Raw genomic sequence first — 21,326 nt, 5'->3', positions numbered from 1 at the left:
AGGGTTGCGATCCCGTTGCCGGTCCCGGTCCAGTACGGGCGTGACACTGAGGGTTGCAGTCAGTTGCCAGACACGAAAAAAAAAAAAAAAAAAGAGTAGTTTTGGTTTTTGTTTTTAATTGTACATAGTTTTTTTTTAACCTTTTCCAAAAATTTTTGAAACGATCATAGTTTTTTTTATCCTTTAACCCATTAATAAGGTGAATTGCATTAATAGATTTTCTAACATTAGACTAACCTTGCATTCCTGGAATACTTGCAACTTGGTCTTTTATATTTTCTATTTGTGTGTTCATTTATCTTCATTTTTTGTTTTTAAATTTTTTTCTTTTATTATTTTGGTTTGTAAGTTGATCTTTTTTATACACGGATGGGTTTCATTTGCTAATATTTTGTTCAGGATTTTTGCATCCATGTTCATGGGTGAGATTGTCTAGAATTTTCCCATATCTATTTTATTTTGTTATCAAGGTTATGCTTGCCTTATAAGATGAATTAAATATAACACTTTTTCTTCCAGGCTTTTGAAGAGTTTAAGTTTCAAATTATTTGTTTCTTGATTGTTAGAACTCACTGGTAAAACTATCTGGAACTGGTGTTTTCTTCGTGGGAAGACTTCAAACTATTTACTCAATACCTTAAATATCATAGAATTATTCTGGCTTTCTATTTTATTTTTAATTGGTTTTGGTTTAAGTTATGTTCTTTTAGGACTTTACTAATTTCATTAAGTTCTCATATATGTTGCATAAAGTTGTTTATGATGTTTTTAATATTATCAGTATATCTAGTTGTGACTTTTAGCAATTATTTATCCATGCCTTTCTTTTCTCTTGAACAGTGTTGCCAGAGATTCATCAGTCTTATTTTCAGAACCAATCTAGCTTTGTTTACCTTTTCTGTTATATATTTGCTTTCTGTTTTAACAATTTCTGATCTTTTACTATTTCTTCTTTCTTCGGGACTTTAATGCTATTCTTTTTTCTGATTTCTCATGTTGCATACTTTTAACCTTCTTCAACCTTTTTTCTTTTCTAATACAAACATTTAAAGCTTTAAATGTATCATATTTTGGGCCGGCCCGGTGGCACACTGGATAAGTGCGCCGCTTGGGAAGCGCGGAGGCGCTCCCGCCCGAGGGTTCGGATCCCACATACAGACCGGTTCCCGCTCACTGGCTGAGCGAGGCGCGGGTGCAGCACCGAGGATTGCAATCCCGTTGCCGGTCCCCGGTCCGGTACGGGGGCAACACTGAGGGTTGCGATCCATTGCTGGACACGGAAAAAGATAAAAGACAAAAATAAATAAATAAATAAATAAAAATTAAAAAAAAATAAATGTATCATATTTTTCATTATTGTTTAGTCCTAAATGTTTTCTAATTCTGATTTAAATAAATAAATAAATAAATAAAAAATAAATGTATCATATTTTTCATTATTGTTTAGTCCTAAATGTTTTCTAATTCTGATTATAAGTTCTTCTATACTTAGAATGCTTTTATTTCCAAATGTATAAGGTTTTTCTAACTATTTTTTTGTTATCAATTTCTAACTTAATTTGTAACTCAGAGAACATGGAACAAATTTATGTATTCTATAGGTCATGGCATGAAGCGATGTCCTTTTTATTCTCTTCTAGATAATCTGTCATTTTAGTTTTGATTGCCTCTAATGTTCAAGGGTAATTTAGAGGAGTATTTTAGTTTTGAAGAATATTAGGGATTTGGGGATGAGAGTTGTTTTTTCACCATTGATTTTTGCTGGATTAGGATTATGGTTTACCCCCTAAAGTAAATCAACCATCTGGAGAGTGAGGTGGAGGATCCTGGGGGATATTGTGTGTTCACTCCAGGACCTTCTCTGGGAAGAAGGTGCAGATACTTGAAGGATTTTGCTCTCTTGGTGCTGATGAGAGCTGAGGCCACTGTCAGTGGGAGGGTGTGCTCTTCCAGTCCAACTTCCCTGGCCAAGCTTTGCAGCCTCCTCTAGATGTAGGACTCTGTGGTTCCTGGAGCGTGAACTGACAGAGGAGTTCACAAATTCCCCGGGGCAAAGCTCTACCTGCCCACTCTCCGCCTGTGGTCCAGGGACAGTCTGATGGTTTTTTCTTTTAAATTGAGTTATTACTCACATACCATAAACTTCACTCTTTTAAAGTGGATTCAGGCTGGCCAGTTAGCTCAGCTGATTAGAGTGTGGTGCTGATAACACCAAAGTCCAGACTTTGATCCCTGTACCAGCCAGCTGTAAACAAGTAAGATAAAGTGAATTCAGCAGTATTTAGTGTATTCACAGAGTTGTGCAACCATCACCACTACCTAATTCCAGAACATTTTCGCATGTCAAAAAGAAACCCCACACCCATTAGTCATCAACCCTATCCTCCCTCCCCCCATCCCCTGGCAACCACTAATCTACTTTCTGTCTCTGTGGATTTACCTATTCTGGACATTTTTAATCAATGGAATCACATAATATGTGGTATGTCATGCCTGGCTTTTTTCACTTAGCATGTTTTCAAGGTTCATCCATGTTACAGCATGTATTATTAGTACTCCATTCCTTCTTTTTTAAGGCTGAGTAATAACCTATTGTATGACTATCCCATGTTTTATTTATCCCTTCATCAGTTGATGGACATTTAGGTTGTTTCCACTTTTTCAGTATTATGAATAATCCTTCTATGAACATTCATGTGCAGGTTTTTATGTGGACATATGTTTTCATTTCTCAGGTACATACCTAGGAGTGAAATTGCTGGGGGTCAGATAGTAACTCTCTGTTTAACCCTTTGAGGAACTGCCAGACTGCTTTCCAAAGCTGCTGCACCATCTTACATTTCCCCCCGCAGTGTAGGAGGTCTCCAACTTCTCCACAGCCTCAACAACACTTACTATCTGTCTTTTTGATTACAGGCATCCTAATGGATGTAAGGTGGTATCTCATTGTGGTTTTGATTTTCATTTCCCTAGTGATTAATGATGCTGAACATCTTATCATGTGCTTATTGGCTATTTGTGCATCTTCTTTGGAGAAATGTTTTTTCAAATGCTTTGATTAAATCTTTTTGATTGTTGGGTCGTAAGAGTTTTTTTTATATAGTGTGGATATTAGCCTGATTTTTTACATTTCTGAGTCCTGGGAAGACTACAGATGATTCAATCCCAGCCTCATGGCAAGTAAAAGACTGCCACTGGTACATAGGGATGTCTGGGAGCAGAGTCTTTCTTCTGTTGCCTCAGCAGAGAGAAGCACTTTGGCAGTGTGTTTACCACTAGTCTGCAGGGGCAGAAACAGCAGTGCCTTCTAAGAGACCTAGACAGCCACAGTAGCTACCCCATTTTATTGAGCTTTTACAAGGTGCCAGGCACCATGCTAATGATTTACATATATTATCTCATCTCCTGCCCACAGCAGCACTGTAAAGTAGGTATTATTATTGTTGTTATTATTATTATCCCCATATTAAAGATGAGAAAACTAAGGCTCATTACTTAATGACTTAAGTACTTAATGAGTTACTTAAGGCATTAAGGTCACACAGCTGCTAAGCATCAGAGCTGCAATTCTAACTCTCAAGTGGGTGCTCCTAACCATCCAGGTATACTGCCTCCCGAACAGAATTCAAATTTCCACTTCTCAGCCCCTCAAGTTCATTTCCACATGTGTCTGGGCACAAGAGGGCAGGTAGCAGCTTGCAACTGGATCAAGGAGGGATGGGGGAGGAGACAGGGACTTTGCCTCTGGTCTTACTGTCACTCTGGGTTGCTCTCCCCTCTTGCCAGTTCGCCCAATATGCTGAGATTGTCAACTTCACCCTCCCCGATGGGACTCAGAGGAGCGGACAAGTGCTTGAGGTGGCTGGGACCAAGGCAATTGTTCAGGTAAGTGGTGTGAAAGAACCCAAACATTTCCCTGCGAGCACCTTGCCCAGAGCTGGGCACAAAGAATGCCTCAAGTGGGAAGCCCCATTCTGTCCAGCAAGCCCCTTATTAGAACAACTACCTCTTATCCCCAAAGGTGTTTGAAGGGACCTCTGGGATTGATGCCCAGAAGACCACCTGCGAATTCACAGGGGACATCCTACGGACTCCAGTGTCAGAGGACATGCTGGGTGAGGGGCAGGGGTGGGCAGGAGTGGGGGTCACTCCTCTGCCGTCCCACCAGCGTCTCTGACCAAGCCTTTAGCATGCTGCATTGCCACTGCGTGTTCACACATCTGTCTCCTATAAGCTCTTTGAGGTCAGGGGTGTGTCGTCTCTCTTTGATCCTCAACCCCAGCTCAGGACCTGACACACAGCAAGTGTTCAATAATGAAGAAGGCAGGTTCAATAAACTAGAGGCACAGTAGGTAGCCACCTATGTGGGGTCAGGCTGAAAGGAGCTTCTAAGCCCTGCATGTCCCCTAATTCTCTCCTAAGACCTGCCATACCTGGCCTGGCCCTCCCCTCTTTCCAGCCCTGAGTTCCCCCCACCTACAGTCACTGTCCTGGGCCAAGGCCTTGCCTGTAAAGGTTTCCAGGAGAGGAAAGAAAATTCCCAAGGGGACCATCACTTAGCCAACTGTCTTGAATAACTGAGAGCTGAGGGGGATAGGGGGCAATGGGGATGTGGTTGGTGGGAGCTGGTGGTGTAACCAGCTGTCTGGAATAACTGAGAGCTGAGGGGGATAGGGGGCAATGGGGATGTGGTTGGTGGGAGCTGGTGGTGGTGTGGAGGGTGACTGCAGTAGGAAACACAGGGCTGGCCCTGAGCATCCTCCAACACTCCTTGCTCACACTCAGGTCGGGTTTTCAATGGCTCTGGCAAGCCCATTGACAAGGGGCCAGTGGTGATGGCAGAGGACTTTCTGGATATCAATGGTGAGTGACTGGAGGCTCTGGGTGGCTTTCAGGACCTAGCCTCCAACCCCCCTCCCCCCCATCCCATCATCACCTCTGCCACCCTGTCCTTGGAAGTTCTGCCCAGTCACAAGCCAGGGATGACTGCCCAGGGCTCGCCTCCAGGGCCGGTCAGACTAACAGGCAGATCAGGCGTGATGTCAGAGTAGCAAAGGCCTCTCTGTCACCAGATCTGCCACCAAACCCAAACACTGCCATCAGCAATCCACATCCAGCCCCTGTAAAATGCCATCATCATTGTACAGTGTTCCACGGGTGCCCCAGGGCCATCACTCTCCTGCCTTCAATTCCCTGTCCCCAATCCTGAGAGCTGGGCTTGGTGGTTTGCAGAGGCAGACATAGCCCCTCCTAGGCTCTCACTCATTCAAGTGGGAGGCCTTCCTGAGTCCTCTGACCCTAACTCATGGAGGCCCACAGATGCCTATGATTTGTCCAAGGCCACACAGAAAGTCAGTGGCAAGGCATAGAACACACATCTGCTCAGACAGGAGATCCCCGAGTCACGCTCCTCCAAACCCCACACAAGTAACCATAGATGGTGAGGAGGGTTTGGCCTCAGCCCGAGGGGGCCTCAGTCTGATTTCCTGCCTGCCTGCCACTTCCAAAGCACTAGGGCAGTGCTGACAAGGTAGCAGTGCGCCTGTGGCTATTTAAATTTAAACTAATTCAAATGAAAGACAATTTTATTTCAAAACCACGTTTCAGGTGCTCAGTAGCCACCTGTGGCTAGGGCTACGTGGGGCAGCACAGTCAGAGCACATCTCCATCATCACAGAAGGCTCTGTTGAACACTGCTGCTCTGGAGTCTGGGGCAGGGATGGGAGGGCAGGGAAGGACTTGAAGCCCTGAGCACGACTTCTGGTCACCCCCTCCCAGGCCAGCCCATCAACCCCCATGACCGCATCTACCCCGAGGAGATGATTCAGACTGGCATCTCTCCCATCGACGTCATGAACAGCATTGCCCGTGGTCAGAAGATCCCCATCTTCTCAGCTGCTGGGCTCCCCCACAATGAGGTGAAGCTCATGGGACCTGCAGGCATGACCAAGGGGAAGGGACAGAGCAGAGGCCGGGGCTGCCAGCCAGCAAGGAGGGCTCCTGTGCTGAGTGTCAAGTCTGGCAGTTGTCTCCTGGCAGCTCAGGGACTCAGACCGGCACAAGATTTCCCCCCATGTCCAATCCTCTGCCCGGCTGGGTGGGCACTCACTGGCAGCCTCTACCCACTGGTCCACCCCGCCACCAGGAGTGAACAGCCTGGTTCCCCTTGGGGCAGCTGGTGTGACAAGGTTTCCAGACCTCCTCCCTGACCACTCTTGGCTGTGCCCCAGCTCACCCTCAAAGTGGTCTGAGTGATCAGAGGGCATAAGTGTCCCCAGTCCCCCGACACACAAACACCACATCCTGGTTCTGGACATGGTGTCTGGTAGCCCCACACACTGCAGGCCCAGGGCAACGCTGTGCCCAAATAACTGCAGGCTGTGGGGAGGTGCAGGGAATTCTGCAAGGCCTGACTGCCCAAACCCATACTGAGGCTGCTGCTCTTTGGGACTGTTACTCTGCCCTGATCCCATTACAGGCACCCTTAGCCCCTGAGTAGCCACAGAACAGGGCGCCTCCCCCCACTATGGAGAAAGACTGTAGGACCTGGAGCAGCTCCTCCACTTCTCTGGCCTTGGACGCCCCCCATCAAAGGCCTTGGCGGGAGGGTGGACTGGCAATTGCTCGGTCCATCATCCTCAGTGGTGCTCGGCGTGCGGGCGCTGGGCTCCATTCTGACTTCCTCTCTCCCAACCCGCTCCACCACAGATTGCTGCCCAGATCTGCCGCCAGGCTGGGCTGGTGAAGAAGTCAAAGGCTGTGCTGGATTATCATGATGACAACTTTGCCATCGTCTTTGCGGCCATGGGGGTAAGGGGGGCTGGGCAGATTGGCAAGTTCTGGAAGCTGTGGGTGGGCAGTCCTGTCTCCCTTGGCCTTGGAACAGACTGATCTGATGGGAGAGGCACAAGCATTCTCCTTGAGAAGCTGTCAGAGTCTGTGCCTGTCTGGTGGGAGAGGCAAGAGCATGACTGAGGGGGTGAGGATGGGCTCAATGACCAGGGCAGTGTGTCCCTTAAGGTGTCCCAAAGGCCACAGCAGCTATAAGATAGGCCCGGGATGGCCCGGAGGAAGGAGAAGCCAGTGAACTTGGGGAGACAAGACAAGCTTCAGGAAGAGGATTCCAGGGGGCCGTCAGAGGGCCCAAGAGGAGGACGGGGAGTTGGGCAGGGCAGCATTTGGCCAACAGAGGGGTGGGATGGCACTAAGCAGAGCTCGGCCTGAAGAAGTCTGATGAGGCCCCACCCAGCCCCTGCCCTCTCAAGCCCCAGGTCACCCCTGTGACCGTGGTACCTTCACCTCCCATGACTTAGCAATCAGCCCACAGCCTTTCCTAAGGAGATCTGGAGGGGCAGCCCTGCCCTCAGGCCACAGGGCCCAGCCTCCAGCCCTCCCTGCTGTGCATCCAGGTGAACATGGAGACAGCCAGGTTCTTCAAGTCCGACTTCGAGCAGAACGGAACCATGGGGAATGTCTGCCTCTTCCTGAACTTGGCCAATGACCCCACGTGAGCCCTCCTCTGATGCCCAGACTGCCCCAAGGGGGCAGGCCCTGTTCCCTTCCAAGGCCCAGAGTACCAGGGCTCAGGGGCATGCCAGAACCAGTGCCATGGGCAAGAGCTGGGAAAACAACCCGTTGTTGTGCATATGGGGAAACTAAGGGCTGCGAAGGGCTAGGGGTAGCCCACAGAGAGACAGGGAGCCAGACCGCAACCTCGCCTGCCACCCACAGCCCCTCTGCTCTTCCCACAACCTGCGTCAGCCGCTGCTCTGTTAGGGACCCTCAACCTTGTGCTGCTTCCAAGTCACCATAAGAGAGATAATTTCCCTAAACTATTCATTTAGAAAAACTGCTATTTTAAACATTTAGAAAATGGGAATTTAAATCTGGTTGACAGGTGGATGAAAAAAATTTTAATAAACCATTCTGGGTATCAAGGGTACTCCAAAAACTAAGTCACAGAATTCTGGCGGCCGTGATGACATCACCAAAGATAAAACCCACAGGTCCAGAGCCCAGAGTGCCTGGGGCCAGAAGAAAGGCATTCGGGAATGTTCAAAGTGGGAAGGGCAGGCAAGTGTATGGACTGTGCACGTGAAGGTACTGAGGAGCAGTGAGGGGGACAGCAAGTAACAAAACAATCCTGAGGACCCAGAGAGTGCTCCAGCTGACCCAAGCAGGGGGTGTTTGGGGTAACAGGGAGCTAGAACAGATGCCTGTGTCCCCGTCCCACCCACATGGAACAAAGCTGCTCTCATCCTCATCAGACACTCCTGGCCCTGCCTGACCCTCTCCCACCCAGCTCCCTTCCTGGCCTCAGCCTCTGTCCCTTTTCCTACCTTGGATGGCAGGTGAGGGGGGTGTCAGACTCGGCTGGAGAGTGCCCACTCCCTGAGCCATGGCCCTGGGGGCAGGGGCTCATCTTACCACCACTTCTGCTGCTATGCACAATACCAACTTTCCAGTTCACCTTGCACTCAGCCCTGGGCCATGTGGAGCACAGGTCTGGGCTTCCGGGCTCTCTAAACACTGCTGTGCCTCCAGGATCGAGCGGATCATCACCCCACGCCTGGCACTGACCACTGCTGAATTCCTTGCCTACCAGTGTGAGAAGCACGTGCTGGTCATACTGACTGACATGAGCTCCTACGCAGAGGCCTTGCGGGAGGTGAGCTGGCTGGCCAGGGGGGTCAGGTTCATCCCTGTCCCTCCCTAGGCATGACACCCCAGGGGCTCACCCCAAAAAGAGAGGGGAGCTCGCCACCCAGGCCTGCTCCACTCACATGAGCTCCAGGATGCAGTCGCAGCCTAGCCATTCCACTCCTGCCCCCCTCCATTTCTAAGAGTCACTGAACCTCCCCCCCCCCTCCTTTGTCCAGCCTCTCGTCCCCTTTCTTACCCCAATGCCCATGGATATTGTAGGTGTCAGCTGCCAGAGAGGAAGTGCCCGGGCGCCGAGGCTTCCCTGGATACATGTACACAGACTTGGCCACCATCTACGAGAGGGCGGGCCGTGTGGAAGGCCGGGGCGGATCCATCACACAGATTCCCATCCTCACCATGCCCAACGATGGTAGCCTCCTCACTGCCACTACCCTCCAGGGCTCTCCTGCCCTCCCTTCCCCGCAGACACTTTACACAGATATGCGGTTGCTCTGTTCCTCCATCAGGGTGGACACTGTCCTTTCCTTCACCCCACCCCCCACCCTCAACCCCCGGAACCCACATGGCCCTGAGTAGGCGGAGACCTGGGCCCCATCCACACTGAGGTCAGTGCATTTTCTTGTAGATATCACCCACCCCATCCCAGACCTGACGGGCTTCATCACAGAAGGACAGATCTACGTGGACAGACAGCTTCATAACAGACAGGTATGGTTCCCTCCCTATCCACATCCTGCTCTGCCCACAAAGACACTGACACCACCCCGTGTGCATGAATTAGGAGGGCCCAGGCAAGGCTAACCCCAAACAGGAGACAACCACGGGAAGACTGTGTGATTCACAGACAGAAGACAGGCCTGAGTAGAATCCAGCTTACCTGGTTGTGACATCTTGAGAAAATAATTTCATCTCTCTGGTCTTAGCTTTCCTTGTCTATAAAGGGGAATAATAAAATTTATCACACAGATTATTGGAGCATAAATATAAGCTGGCATATAGATAGAGATAGCTTAAGATAGTTCATGGTAAGAAAAAAGGAAAAAATAAGCTGACACATAGAAATTGTCTGGAGATAGTAGATGCTAAATAAATACCATTCTCTTCCCTTTCCAGTTATTTGCTTTGGAGAACAGAAAACAATGGGTAACTGACACAAGTAGATTGTGAATAATGTGCCAAAGGGTTAGAAAGTGTGTCTGTCCCATTGTAGGTTAAAGGCTATGACTTCTTCCTCTTTGCTCAGCAGGGCCTTTCTTTGCAGCTATTAAGCTTCAACCTGCTTTTTGTCTAAGTAATTAAAAGTTTTGAAGTAGCGTGCCATCACAACTAATGTCATGTCATCTCCCCATGCACTGTCCTGTCTAGGACCACACATGTAGACACCTGCATACCCAAGCCCTAGAATTTACGGGAGATAAAGGGAGGCGAGGTATGACCCGATGACCTCTCTGTAGGATGAATGTGAAGTATGGGGGAGGGGAGACGAGCAGGGTGGGAAGGAAAGGAAAGCTGAGCCACTTTCCTTTCTGCCATTCCCTTCTTCTGCCCCCCAGATCTACCCCCCCATCAACGTGCTCCCTTCCCTGTCGCGGCTGATGAAGTCTGCCATTGGGGAGGGTATGACGAGAAAGGACCACGGAGATGTGTCCAACCAGCTGGTAAGGAGGAAGGGCCCAGGGCTGGTGGGTGATCTAGTTTCAGAAGCTATGGGTTTTAGCCCCATCTGGACAACCGGCTTTTCTCCTGGCAAAATTCCTCCCCCAAAAGGAGTTCCCCAGCACAGCCGGGGTGGGGGCCATTGGGCTCCCGCGGTGAGCCCGGCCGCCTCTGTCGCCTCCCCCAGTATGCCTGCTACGCCATCGGGAAGGACGTGCAAGCCATGAAGGCAGTGGTGGGGGAGGAGGCGCTCAGCTCCGAGGACCTGCTCTACCTGGAATTCCTGCAGAAGTTCGAGAAGAACTTCATCAACCAGGGTGAGGCGCGTGGCGGCGTCAAGGGAGTAACCTCTTCCCCTTCCTCCCGCCCGCCCCGTTCCCAACCCCAGGCTCTGTCCCCAGGCCCCTACGAGAACCGCTCTGTGTTCGAGTCGCTGGACCTGGGCTGGAAGCTGTTGCGCATCTTCCCCAAGGAGATGCTGAAGCGCATCCCGCAGAGCGTGACCGACGAGTTCTACTCCCGCGAGGGGGCGCCGCAGGACCCCGCGCCCGACACCGCGCTCTAGCCCCTGGGACCCCGGCCGCCCGCGGCGCCCTGCCGGCGACAGGGGTCTCCCACGCCGCATCCCGCTCCCTGGAGGAACGAGGGGGGTTACGCCCGCGTTCTATGCCCTGCTCGGACGAGAACACCCGTATGTTTATCCCCCGAATAAGAAGTAACTGAGATGAAAGTATCGCAGGTGAAACAGTGCTGGCAACAAAATGATTGTTGAAGCTGGGGCGATGGCTACATGGAATTCATTAAACCATTCTCTTTCCAAACAAACAAACAAAAACGCTTCATTAGTGTCTTAAGGGCTGGTGACAGAATTGCTCTCAGGGAGATCTACCTTTGTCAAGAGACATCTTGATAAGTTTCTTGGGTGGAACGTGAGCTTGGGGGCCATGGAAAGGACAACCAGGGCCACGAAGGCTGTGTCTGACTCTAACCCTGAGAACTGCTGGGCAGAAATTTGGTTTGCTCCAGACGGGAAGGGTGGAGAGTTACTAGGGAGATAGCCTGAGGAACGGGGGTGCAGAAGGCTGAGGAAAGGCCCCAGTTCAGGAATGGGTGAACACCATCCCCCAGCCAGGATACCTAATGTTCCTAGGATGAAAGCTGCTTGCTGTTCTGTAAGGCCATCCCCTCCTCTGTCTCCCCTACCCCATCTGCAGTGAAGTCGTGAATGCTTCCTCAGAGTGGGAAGAGAAGTGGATTGGGAGGATGGAACTTCAGCAAAGAAATGAGTTTCATTTCTAGGTCAATTCAACCAAGCGTGGATTCTTGGATCAAGATGGCACTGGGCTGGCGAGTTAGCTCAGTTGCTTAGAGCCCTGTGTGGTAACACCGAGGTCAAGGGTTTGGATCCCTGCACCAGCCAGCCGCCCTCCCCCACCTTCCCGCCGCCCCAAAGACGGCACCAAAGGAGGCCCTGAGAATAAAATTCCCATCCTCAAGATAATTCGCAGCCATCTTGGAGGAAAGCTGCAAAAGCTTTGGGTATCCACATAAAGGGTCTCTTTTGTTTTGTTCTGTTTTTTAATAACAGCTTTTTTGAGATATAATTCACATACCATACAATTTACCTATTTATAATTGTACAATTCAACCGTTTTTAGTACATTTACAGAATTGTGCAACCCTGACCATAATAAATTTTAGAACATTTTTATTACCCCCCCAAATCCTGCACCCCCAGCCATCACCCCTCAACCCTTCCCACGCCCCATCTATCCCTTTCCCAGCCTTAGGCAACCACTAATTTATTTTACATCTCTATGGATTTGCCTATTGTGGACACTTCATATAAATGGAATTGTACAATATATGTTCTTTTGTGACTGGCTTTAATACTTGGCAAAATATTTTCAAGTTCATTTTGTAGCATGTATCAGTACTTCATCTCTTTTTATTGCCAAACAACTTTCCACAGAGTGGCTGTACCACTTTCGTTTATCCATTAGTTTATGGACATGTGGGTTGTTTTCACTTTTTGGCTATTATGAATAATGCTGCTATGAGCATTATTGTACAAGTTTTTACATGGACATACGTTTTCATTTCTCTTGGGTATGTACCTACGAGTAGAACTGCTGGGTCAGACGTAACTCAGTTTAACCTTCTGAGAAACTGCCAAACTGCCTTCCAAAGCGGCTGTACCATTTGACATTCCCCCCAGCAGTGCATGAGGGCTCCAATTTCTCCACATCCTTGAGAACCTTATTATCTGTCTTTTTGGTTATAAGCATATTAGTGGCATCTCATTATGGTTTTGATTTTCATTTTCCTAATAACTGTGATGTTGACATTTTCTTGTGCTTATTGGCCATTCGTATATTTTTCTTTGAAGAAATATTTATTCAGATCCCTTCCCATTTTTAAATTGAGTTGTTTATATTATTGAGTTGTAAGAGTTGTTTATATATTCTAGACACAAGCCCTTTACCACTGATTTGCAAATATTTTCTCCCCTTCTGTATGTTGTCTTCACTTTCTGGATGTTGTCCTTTGAAACACAAAAGCTTTTAATTTTGTAATGTCTACTGTATTTTTTCTTTTGTTTATTTTAGTGTCATATCTAAGAACCCATTGCCTAATCCAAGGTCATAATGATTTATGCTTGTATTTTCTTCTCAGAGTTTTATAGTTTTAATTGTTATATTTAGGTCTATCATCCATTTTGAGTTAATTTTTTTATTTATGTGAGGTAGGAGTCCGACTTCATTCTTTCACAGCAGATATTCAGTTGACCCATTTGTTGCAAAAACTATTCTTTCCCCCATTAAATTGTCTTAGCAAAAATAAATTGACCTTTAATGTGAGGGTTTGTTTCTGTACTCCAAATCTATTCCATCGATCTATATGTCTATCTTTATGCCAGTGCCACACTTTCTTAGTTACTATGGTTTTGCAGCAAGTTCTGATCAGGAAGTGAGAGTCCTCCCACTTTCTCAAGATGGTTTTGGATATACTGGATTTCTTGAATTTCCATATGAATTTTAGGATCAGCCTGTCAATTTCTGCAAAGAAGCCAGCTTGAATTATGACAAGGATCACATTAAATCTGTAGATCAATTTGAGGAGTATTGACATCTTAACAATATTAGGTCTTCTGATCCATGAACATAGAATATTTATTTATTTAGGTCTTTAATTTCTTTCAACTAAGTTTTGTAGTTCTCAGAGAATAATTTTTGTATTTTTGTTAAATTTATCTCTAAGTATTTTATTCTTTTTGATACTATTGTAAATGGAATTGTTTTCTTAATTTCATTTTCTGATTGCTCATTTCTAGTGTAGAGAAATACAATTGATTTTTGTATATTGATCTTGTATTCTGCACTCTTGCTGGACTCATTTATTATTCTAATAGGTTTTTAATGGATTCCTTAGGATTTTCCATATACAAGATCATATCATCTATAAAGATAGTTTTACTTCTTCCTTTCAAATCTAGATGGCTTTCATTTCATTTATTGCTTAATTTCCCCAGCTAGAACCTCCAGTACAGCGTTGAAAAGAGTTGGCAAGAGTGGAAATCCTTGTCTTAGTCCTGATCTTAAAGGGAAATCGTTCAGTTGTTTATCACTAAGTATGAAGTTAGCTGTGTGTTCTTCATAGATTCCCTTTAACAAGTTGAGGAAGTTCATTCTATTCCAAGTTTGTTAAGTGTTCTATCATAAAGAGATTTGGAATTTTGTCCAATGCTCTTTTTGTGTCTATTGAGATGATCACAGGTTTTGTCCTCTGTTCTATTCATGTGGTATATTATATTGATTTTCAGATATTAAAACTAACTTGCATTCTTGGGATAAATCCCGCTTTGTCATGGCGTACAGTCCTTTTTTATGTTTTAATTTGGCACTAGTTTGTTTTTTTTTTTTTGGTAGAATTAGACAAGTATACTAAACTTTATTTTATTTTATTTTGTTTTATCAATATACAATGTGGTTGATTATTGTGGCCCATTACCAAAACCTCCCTCCTGGCACTAGTGTTTTTTAAGGATTTTTGCATCTACATTCACAAGAGACATTGGTCTGTCAATTTTTTTTTTCTTATGATGTCTTTGATTTTAGTATCAGGGTAATAATAGTCTCATAGAATTGTTCATTCCTTCTGTTTTTTTTTTTGGAAGAGTTTGTGGTATAATTGGTATTCGTTCTTTGAATGGTAGAATTCATCAAACATCGGGGCCTGGACTTTCCTTTGTGGGTAGTTCTTATTTTAATTATTATTGCTACTACTAATAATTAAATTTCTTTAGATGTCGTAGGTCTATTCAGATTTTCTGTTTCTTCCTGAGTCCACTTTGGTAGTTTGTGTTCTTATAGGAATTTGTCCATGTCGTGTAAGTTATCTAAATTGCTGACAAGCAATTGTTCATAATATTCCCTCTAATTCTTTTTATTTCTGTAAGGTATGTAATAATGTCCCCTCTTTCATTCCTGATTTTAGTAAATTGAGTCCTATCTGACTCTTCTCTCCATGTTTGTAAATCTGTAATATACCATTCTGTGTAGACTGCTTTTCCTGGAAGAAGACAAAAAGGTTTGACAGCATTTTTTTTTTTTTGTACTTAAAAGTAACCTTAAGAATAATAATAAAGTGCTCTTAAACCATTTTTTAAAAATTTGCCAGTTTTATGAATCTTTTTAAAAAACCAATATTTGGTTTTATTGATTTTCTCTATTATTTTTATTTATCTCAAATCATTTTCTGATTTCCCTATGATTTCCTCTTTGGCCCATTTGTTACTTAGGAGAGTGTTATTTAATTTACACATATTTGTGAATTTCCTAAATTTCTTTATTATTGATTTATAATTTTATTCCAATTTGGTCAGAGAACATACTTTATATGATTTCAGTTCTTTTAACTGTATTGAGTCTTGTTTTATGGCCTGGCATATGTCTATTCTGTATAATGTTTCATGTGCACTTGACAAGAATGTGTACTCTAGATGTCTGTTAGGTCAAGTTGGTTTGTAGTGTTGTTCAAGACTTCTATTTCCTTGTTTTATTGCTGACTAGTTGTTTTATCCATCATTGAAAGTGGGGTATTAATGACTCCAACTGTTATTGTTTAATTGTCTATTTCTACTTTTAATTCTGTCAGTTTCTGCTTCCTATATTCTGGGGCTCTGTTGTTAGAGGCATATATGTTTACAATTGCTATACCTTTTAATAGATTTACCCGGTTATTTAAAAGTGTCCTTGTGTATCTCTAGTAACAGGTTTTTTTCTTTTTGGAGGGGAGGCATGATAAAGTCTATTTTGTCTGATATCAGTATAGCCACACCAGCTTTCTTATGGTTGCTGTTTGCATGAAATATCTTTTCCATCCTTTTACTTTCAACCTATTTGTATCTTTGAATCTAAAGTGTCTCCTGTAGACAGTATATAGTTATATTTATTTTTATACAGTCTGATTGAATGTCATTACCGATATGGTAGAATGTATAGTTGCCATTTTACTTTTTATTTTCTGTACATGTCATGCCATTTTTGATTTTCTGTTCCTCCTTTAATGCTTTCTTTTGTGTTAAGTCTAGTGTAACACTTTAACTCCTTTAATAATGTTTTCTTGTTCTATTTTTTGAGTTGTTTTCTTAGTGGTTGCTCTAGAGCTTACCATATTCATTTTAATTTATCAGAATCTATTTCAGATTTATACTAACTTAATTCCAGTGAGATACTGAAACATTCTTATAATATTCTTTTCCCTCTTCCACCTTTTTGGGCTCTTATATGTATTTCATATATATACATATCTCATACATATAAACAATGTATTAGAATAGTTATTATAAATATTGCTTTATGTAATTTTATGTCTTTAAGGAAGCTGAGGAGAGTAAGTAGATATTTATTGAGTTTGTTATATTAATCTTCTAATTTACTTTTTCTGGTTCTATTTATTTGTTTCTATGGACTCGAGTTACACCTGGTGTTATTTCCTTACTCTAATACAGCTTTGCTCCCACCAACCTCTTCTGCGTTGTTATTGTCAAATATATTACATTCCTATGTGTTATGGGCCATACAATATATTATATACATGTTATGTTATGTAATTTATTTTTAAATCAGTTCAGAGAAGAAAGAAGGTATATACATTTATATTGTCTTTTATAATTATATAATTACCTTTACCAATGCTCTCTGTATTTGTTTGTTTGTTTTCTTTTTGTTTTATGAAGATTCAGATTATGGTATGGGGTCACTTACTTTTAGCCTGAAGAACCTCCATTAGTAATTCTTTTAAGGCACTACTGCTAGCAACAAATTCTCTGAGTTTTTGTTTGTCAGGCAATGTCTTTATTTTGCCTTCTTTTTTGAAAGATAGTTTTGCTGGATATAAAAGTCTTGGTTGACAGTTTCTTTGTTTCAGCATTTTGGATATGATATTTCATTGTCTTCTAGTCTCTACTGTTTCTGATGAGAAGTTGGCTGTTAATCTTATTGTGGTCCTCTTGTATGTGATGAGTTATTTTTCACCTGCTCCTTTCTAATTTTCTTCTTTGTCTTTCATCATGATGTTCCTGGGTCTTAGTATATTTGTGTTTATCTTACTTGGATTTGTTGAGCTTTGTAAATGTGTAATCTTTTTCATCAAAGTTGGGAAGTTTTCACCCATTACTACTTCAAGTACTTATTCTGCTCCTCTTTATTTTTTTTAACCTCTCCTTCCAGTATACCCATTATGTGTATGTTGGTGTGCCTAATGATTTCCCATATCTTTTTTGAGGATCTGTTTATTTTTCTTCATTCTTTTTTCTCTCTGTTCTTTGAATTGCATAATCTCTATTGCCTATCTTCAAGTTCACTGATTCTTTTTTTTCCTGCAAGTTCAAATCTACTGTTGAGCTTCTGTAGTGAACTTTTCATTTCACTTTTGTACTTTTAATTCCAGAATTTTCATTTGTTGCTTTTTAAAATAATTTTTCTTTGTTGATATTCTCTATTTGATGAGCCATTATCAACAAATCTTATTTTACTTCTTTTTAGCATGGTTTCCTTTAGTTCTTTGGACATAATTATAATAGCTGCCTTGATGTCTTGGTCTGTTAAATCTGATAATCTGATATCTGCGTCCTTTCACAGGCAGTTTCTGTTGCCTGCTTTTTTTTTTTTTTTTCCTGCTTATGGGTCATACTTTCCTGTTTCTTTGCATATCTCATGATTTTTTGTCAAAACTGGACTTTTTATGTAGCAACTCTGGAATCTGATTTCCATGCCCCTCTCTCTGGGGCTTGTTTTTGTTGTTGTTTTCTTGTTTATTTGTTTAGCGACTTGGGTGGTCTCTTTTTTTTCAGCTGACTGGTACAGGGAACTGAACCCTCGATGTTGGTCCTTGGTGTTACAAGGCCATTCTCTAATCACTTTTTTTTTTTTTCAGCTGACTGGTACAGGGAACTGAACCCTCGATGTTGGTCCTTGGTGTTACAAGGCCATTCTCTAATCACCTGAGCTAACTGGCCAGCTTGGGTGGTCTCTTTTGTGAAATTTTTTCCCTCTTATATGTGAAGTCTCTGATATAACTGCTTAGAGGTGCAGGCTCTGGCATGCACACACTTTACTCTGGTATGGAAGGGATTTAAGCAGGACTCTCAGGCTGTCTCTTTCCCTGGTCTTTCTGTTAAATTGTCTGTCTCCGTTGGTATTTTACCCAGCTTTTAGCCTCCATTAATTGCCAGTTTATTGCTCTATTTTCAATGATGCCCTGGGGCATAAACTGCTCCACAAAACTGATCCCTTTGCAGAGGTAGTTTTTGAAGCAAGTCTTTGAGGTTTGTTCTAACCCTTCAAGGCTCTTCTAAGCTGTCTTTCCTTGGTTCTCTCTGGTAAACTAACTGGCTTACAGTTTTGCTTATTGTTTTTAATTATTTACCACAAAATTCCCCACTGTTTTTGGAACACCATTAAGCTTGAATGTCCTCACACTTTTTCAAGTAAAGTCAGTTTCTTTGGGGAGATTTGGAGCTCTCAGTTCTTATGGACTGACTGGGCGTAATTTCTGAGTCCCTGCTGAGTCCCTGCTGTGGAGCTGAGGTCAGGGACAGGAGCCCTCTTCTCTCAGTGACACTGATTTATGAGCATTATTCTAGTCAGGGGCTGCAGCCTCTGGTCCTCTCAGTTTGCCTCTCCCATCATAGAACCTCCACCCCCTCAGCAAGAAAGCTGGAGCAAGCAATCATGGCCTCAGTATTCTCAGACTGCCATATCTGGGATCAAATCTCCGCCCTATTAGTGGGAGCTGGGTGGAGGAAGAGACCCCAATCTCTTGTCTGCACTCACCAGGAATTTAGCCTCTACAATTTGGAGGTACAGTGGGGAGAAAGGGGGACAGTGTGGATGGTGGTAAGAAATGCTGGTGGCCTGCTCCTCCAGTGAGATATCGTATCTCTTAACTGGGAGCTGAGGGGAGAGGGGCCCCTGTTTTCCTGGCCACACCTACCCAGGTTGGAGCTTCAGTCATTTTTCTGAGATGGGGAGAGAAAGGGAAGAAGTAGGTTGTATTTCAACTGCCACAAACTCTCACAGTTCTTACTGAGATTTAATAAATTTTCTTGAATAAATATTTCTTCATTTGCTCTATGCCCTTAGGACAATTCCCAGAGATTTTAAATAGACATAGGGATTCAAGACAAGCTTATTCTAGATCTCAGTGGTCCAGGAGATATCAGAATTACATTGAGTCCCTTCTGGGATCATCTGAATTAAGCATGATACTCAGATGCTAGTCTGATTAAATAACCTCCTGGAACTGATACCCTCATGGTAACTGCCAATCTGTGAGACATTCAGTGGAGAGAAGAAGACACAGCCCACGCAGGGCTCTGCTAATCCTTTGTAATTGCTCTGAAGCTGAGAAAAAGGACCCACTCAGGTTCGGCATATTCACTTAGAGTACTGGGGAGAATACATAGGGAAATGGGCACACAACTCAATTTAAGAGGTATGACTTGCTCTGTAAAGTTCCTGTCCTGAGCAAGACCTCTCCACCTCTACCCACAATGTAGTGAACACCCAGACACCTGCCTTCCTCCAAATCTGTTCCCAAGAGGCAGACATTCCCTCCCTCACCTATTGGAACCTGTCTCTGAAGCTTCTTTTGTCCCTTGGATGGCAGTGTCTAACCCCAGCAAGACAACATTATTCCTAACTGCACCCTCCTCCTCAACTACAGCTGGATGCTCCAGTGTCAGAACTAAAAGTAAGTCCTGTTTCCTATCCCATTATCACCACAATCAGAACACAGACCCACCGCTAGAGGAGTCCCAACTGCTTGTAGCCAAGATTCCATCCTTCTACCATCTTGGGCAAGCACATTGCCAGTCCACAGTGAGAGCGAGTGTCAGCTTTCCCAGTTCTAGGCCCATCTGAGGACGTGCCCCTACTCAGACAAATCAGTCCTGGCACTCCAAGCATAATTCCTTAGTTACATTTACTTGGTCATTTCCCTGGGGTGTACAGCGCAGGGATGGGTTCCAGTGTCCTAGCCCAAGCAGGTCTTTTCAGGGACCATCGTACTGGTCTCAATTATTTTACCCAATGGAGGATTTAACCTCAGGAGCTTTTTACTAGTCAGGCTTTGGTTGAAAGTGACTGAAAATCAATCAAATTAGCTTAATCTTCAAGAGGACCTTGGGAAGGCTTAGAGAAAGGGAGAAGAATTGGGCCTGGAGTGTGGAGACAGCACACTCCTAGGTCCTGCCCCTGCTTCTCTCTATGTGCCTCCTGCCCTCAGCCTTCCATCTCCTTTACATCCTCCTGGCTATAGAACTGGTTGCCCTGGAGCCATCCCTTACCATCCCCTTCCAAAGAAGAAATCAAGTCTTCCTCTAGGCATTTTCTGCTGTCTGCCCTGCCATGGTACAGCTTCTGTTGTTCTGCCAGGCACTATCTGCCCAGTTGCATGGCTCTGGCCAAGTTGTTTTTAAGGTGAGGCATCCTCTCCTCCTAAGGACTCTGCTCAGCTCTTATATGCCCCCACCTCACTCAGCATCACCTGCAGCTTCTTGCCTGCTCAGAAGGAGGGCTAAGGCAGGAATACCTCAAAATGGTTTCAACTCTGGCTACACATGAGAATCACCTGGAGAACTTTACAAAATACCAATGGCTAGGCTCCAAACCGGAATAATCAATCTGAACCTGTAGATGTAAGTCCTCTGCACTGTTATTTTTTTCCCTAGGTGGTTCTAATGTACAGCCAGTGGTGCAAAACAAAGGTGCAGAAACTATAAGATGCCAAGGTGAAGACAATGAGGGTGAACTTGAAGAGGTCCTTAGAGGTACCCTCCAACTCCAACATGAACATGGGGTGCTGTTGTCATTATTATAATCCTAAAACCCCAGGAGCAACAGTAGCCCACAGAATCCCCTAACTGCCAGAAAATCCTCAAGCTTTTTCCTTGCAAAGTGTGGTCGCTTTATTTTAATTTGAAGCCAGTTGCTAAGGCCGCATCTGGGGCAGATGGCCAGCATGATTTCCTAGTTTTGAAGGTGCTTGGCAGGCGTGCTACTCCTTCTGACCACTGGGTTAGGGGACAAGTACACTCCCAGAAGTTTCCCTGAAAAGGGAGAAATGTGCTTGCTTCTGGGTGGAAAATCTGTATTTTTGTCTCTTCCTGCAGGTCACTATGGTCTTAGGGGAACCTACCTCCCTCCTCCAATTTTCCCAGGGGAAACACCTGGAATGTTGGGGTGCGGAGGGGAGAAGGTGGTAAGAAGTGGGCGGTGTGGTCAGGTAAGCCTGGAGTTGACCCTGGAGCTTCAGTAGCCCTTTGATAAGCTAAGGATCATGCCTCTTCAGAAGGGGTAAGAATGTGGATGGCTCAGTAAGACAACACTGATTCAAGCAACAAATTATTGCTTGGCTACTATATGTTGTAAAAAGAGGGAAATATTGACAGCAAATATTATATAAAGGGTCACTATGCAATAGGTTTTACAGATCAATAA

General features: G+C 44.4%; 1 protein-coding gene across 1 annotated transcript in view; it reads left to right on the top strand.

Annotated features, from left to right (window-relative positions):
* The window catches only part of ATP6V1B1 (ATPase, H+ transporting, lysosomal 56/58kDa, V1 subunit B1), a 27,362-nt gene extending 16,224 nt beyond the window's left edge, over positions 1–11,138 (top strand). Inside the window, exons 3-14 of the mRNA XM_008577649.1 lie at positions 3,787–3,885; positions 4,022–4,115; positions 4,786–4,863; positions 5,779–5,918; positions 6,709–6,810; positions 7,410–7,507; positions 8,545–8,668; positions 8,923–9,073; positions 9,290–9,372; positions 10,218–10,322; positions 10,508–10,637; positions 10,722–11,138. Coding sequence (XP_008575871.1) covers positions 3,787–3,885; positions 4,022–4,115; positions 4,786–4,863; positions 5,779–5,918; positions 6,709–6,810; positions 7,410–7,507; positions 8,545–8,668; positions 8,923–9,073; positions 9,290–9,372; positions 10,218–10,322; positions 10,508–10,637; positions 10,722–10,885 — 1,368 coding nt within the window. The 3' untranslated portion in view covers positions 10,886–11,138. The remainder of the gene's footprint in view (positions 1–3,786; positions 3,886–4,021; positions 4,116–4,785; positions 4,864–5,778; positions 5,919–6,708; positions 6,811–7,409; positions 7,508–8,544; positions 8,669–8,922; positions 9,074–9,289; positions 9,373–10,217; positions 10,323–10,507; positions 10,638–10,721) is intronic.
* The last annotated feature ends 10,188 nt before the right edge of the window (positions 11,139–21,326 follow it).

Source organism: Galeopterus variegatus, unplaced genomic scaffold (assembly GCF_000696425.1).
Source record: "Galeopterus variegatus unplaced genomic scaffold, G_variegatus-3.0.2 Scaffold1558, whole genome shotgun sequence".
Taxonomy (NCBI): Eukaryota; Metazoa; Chordata; class Mammalia; order Dermoptera; family Cynocephalidae; genus Galeopterus; species Galeopterus variegatus.
This window is presented reverse-complemented; position numbering and strand designations above follow the sequence as displayed.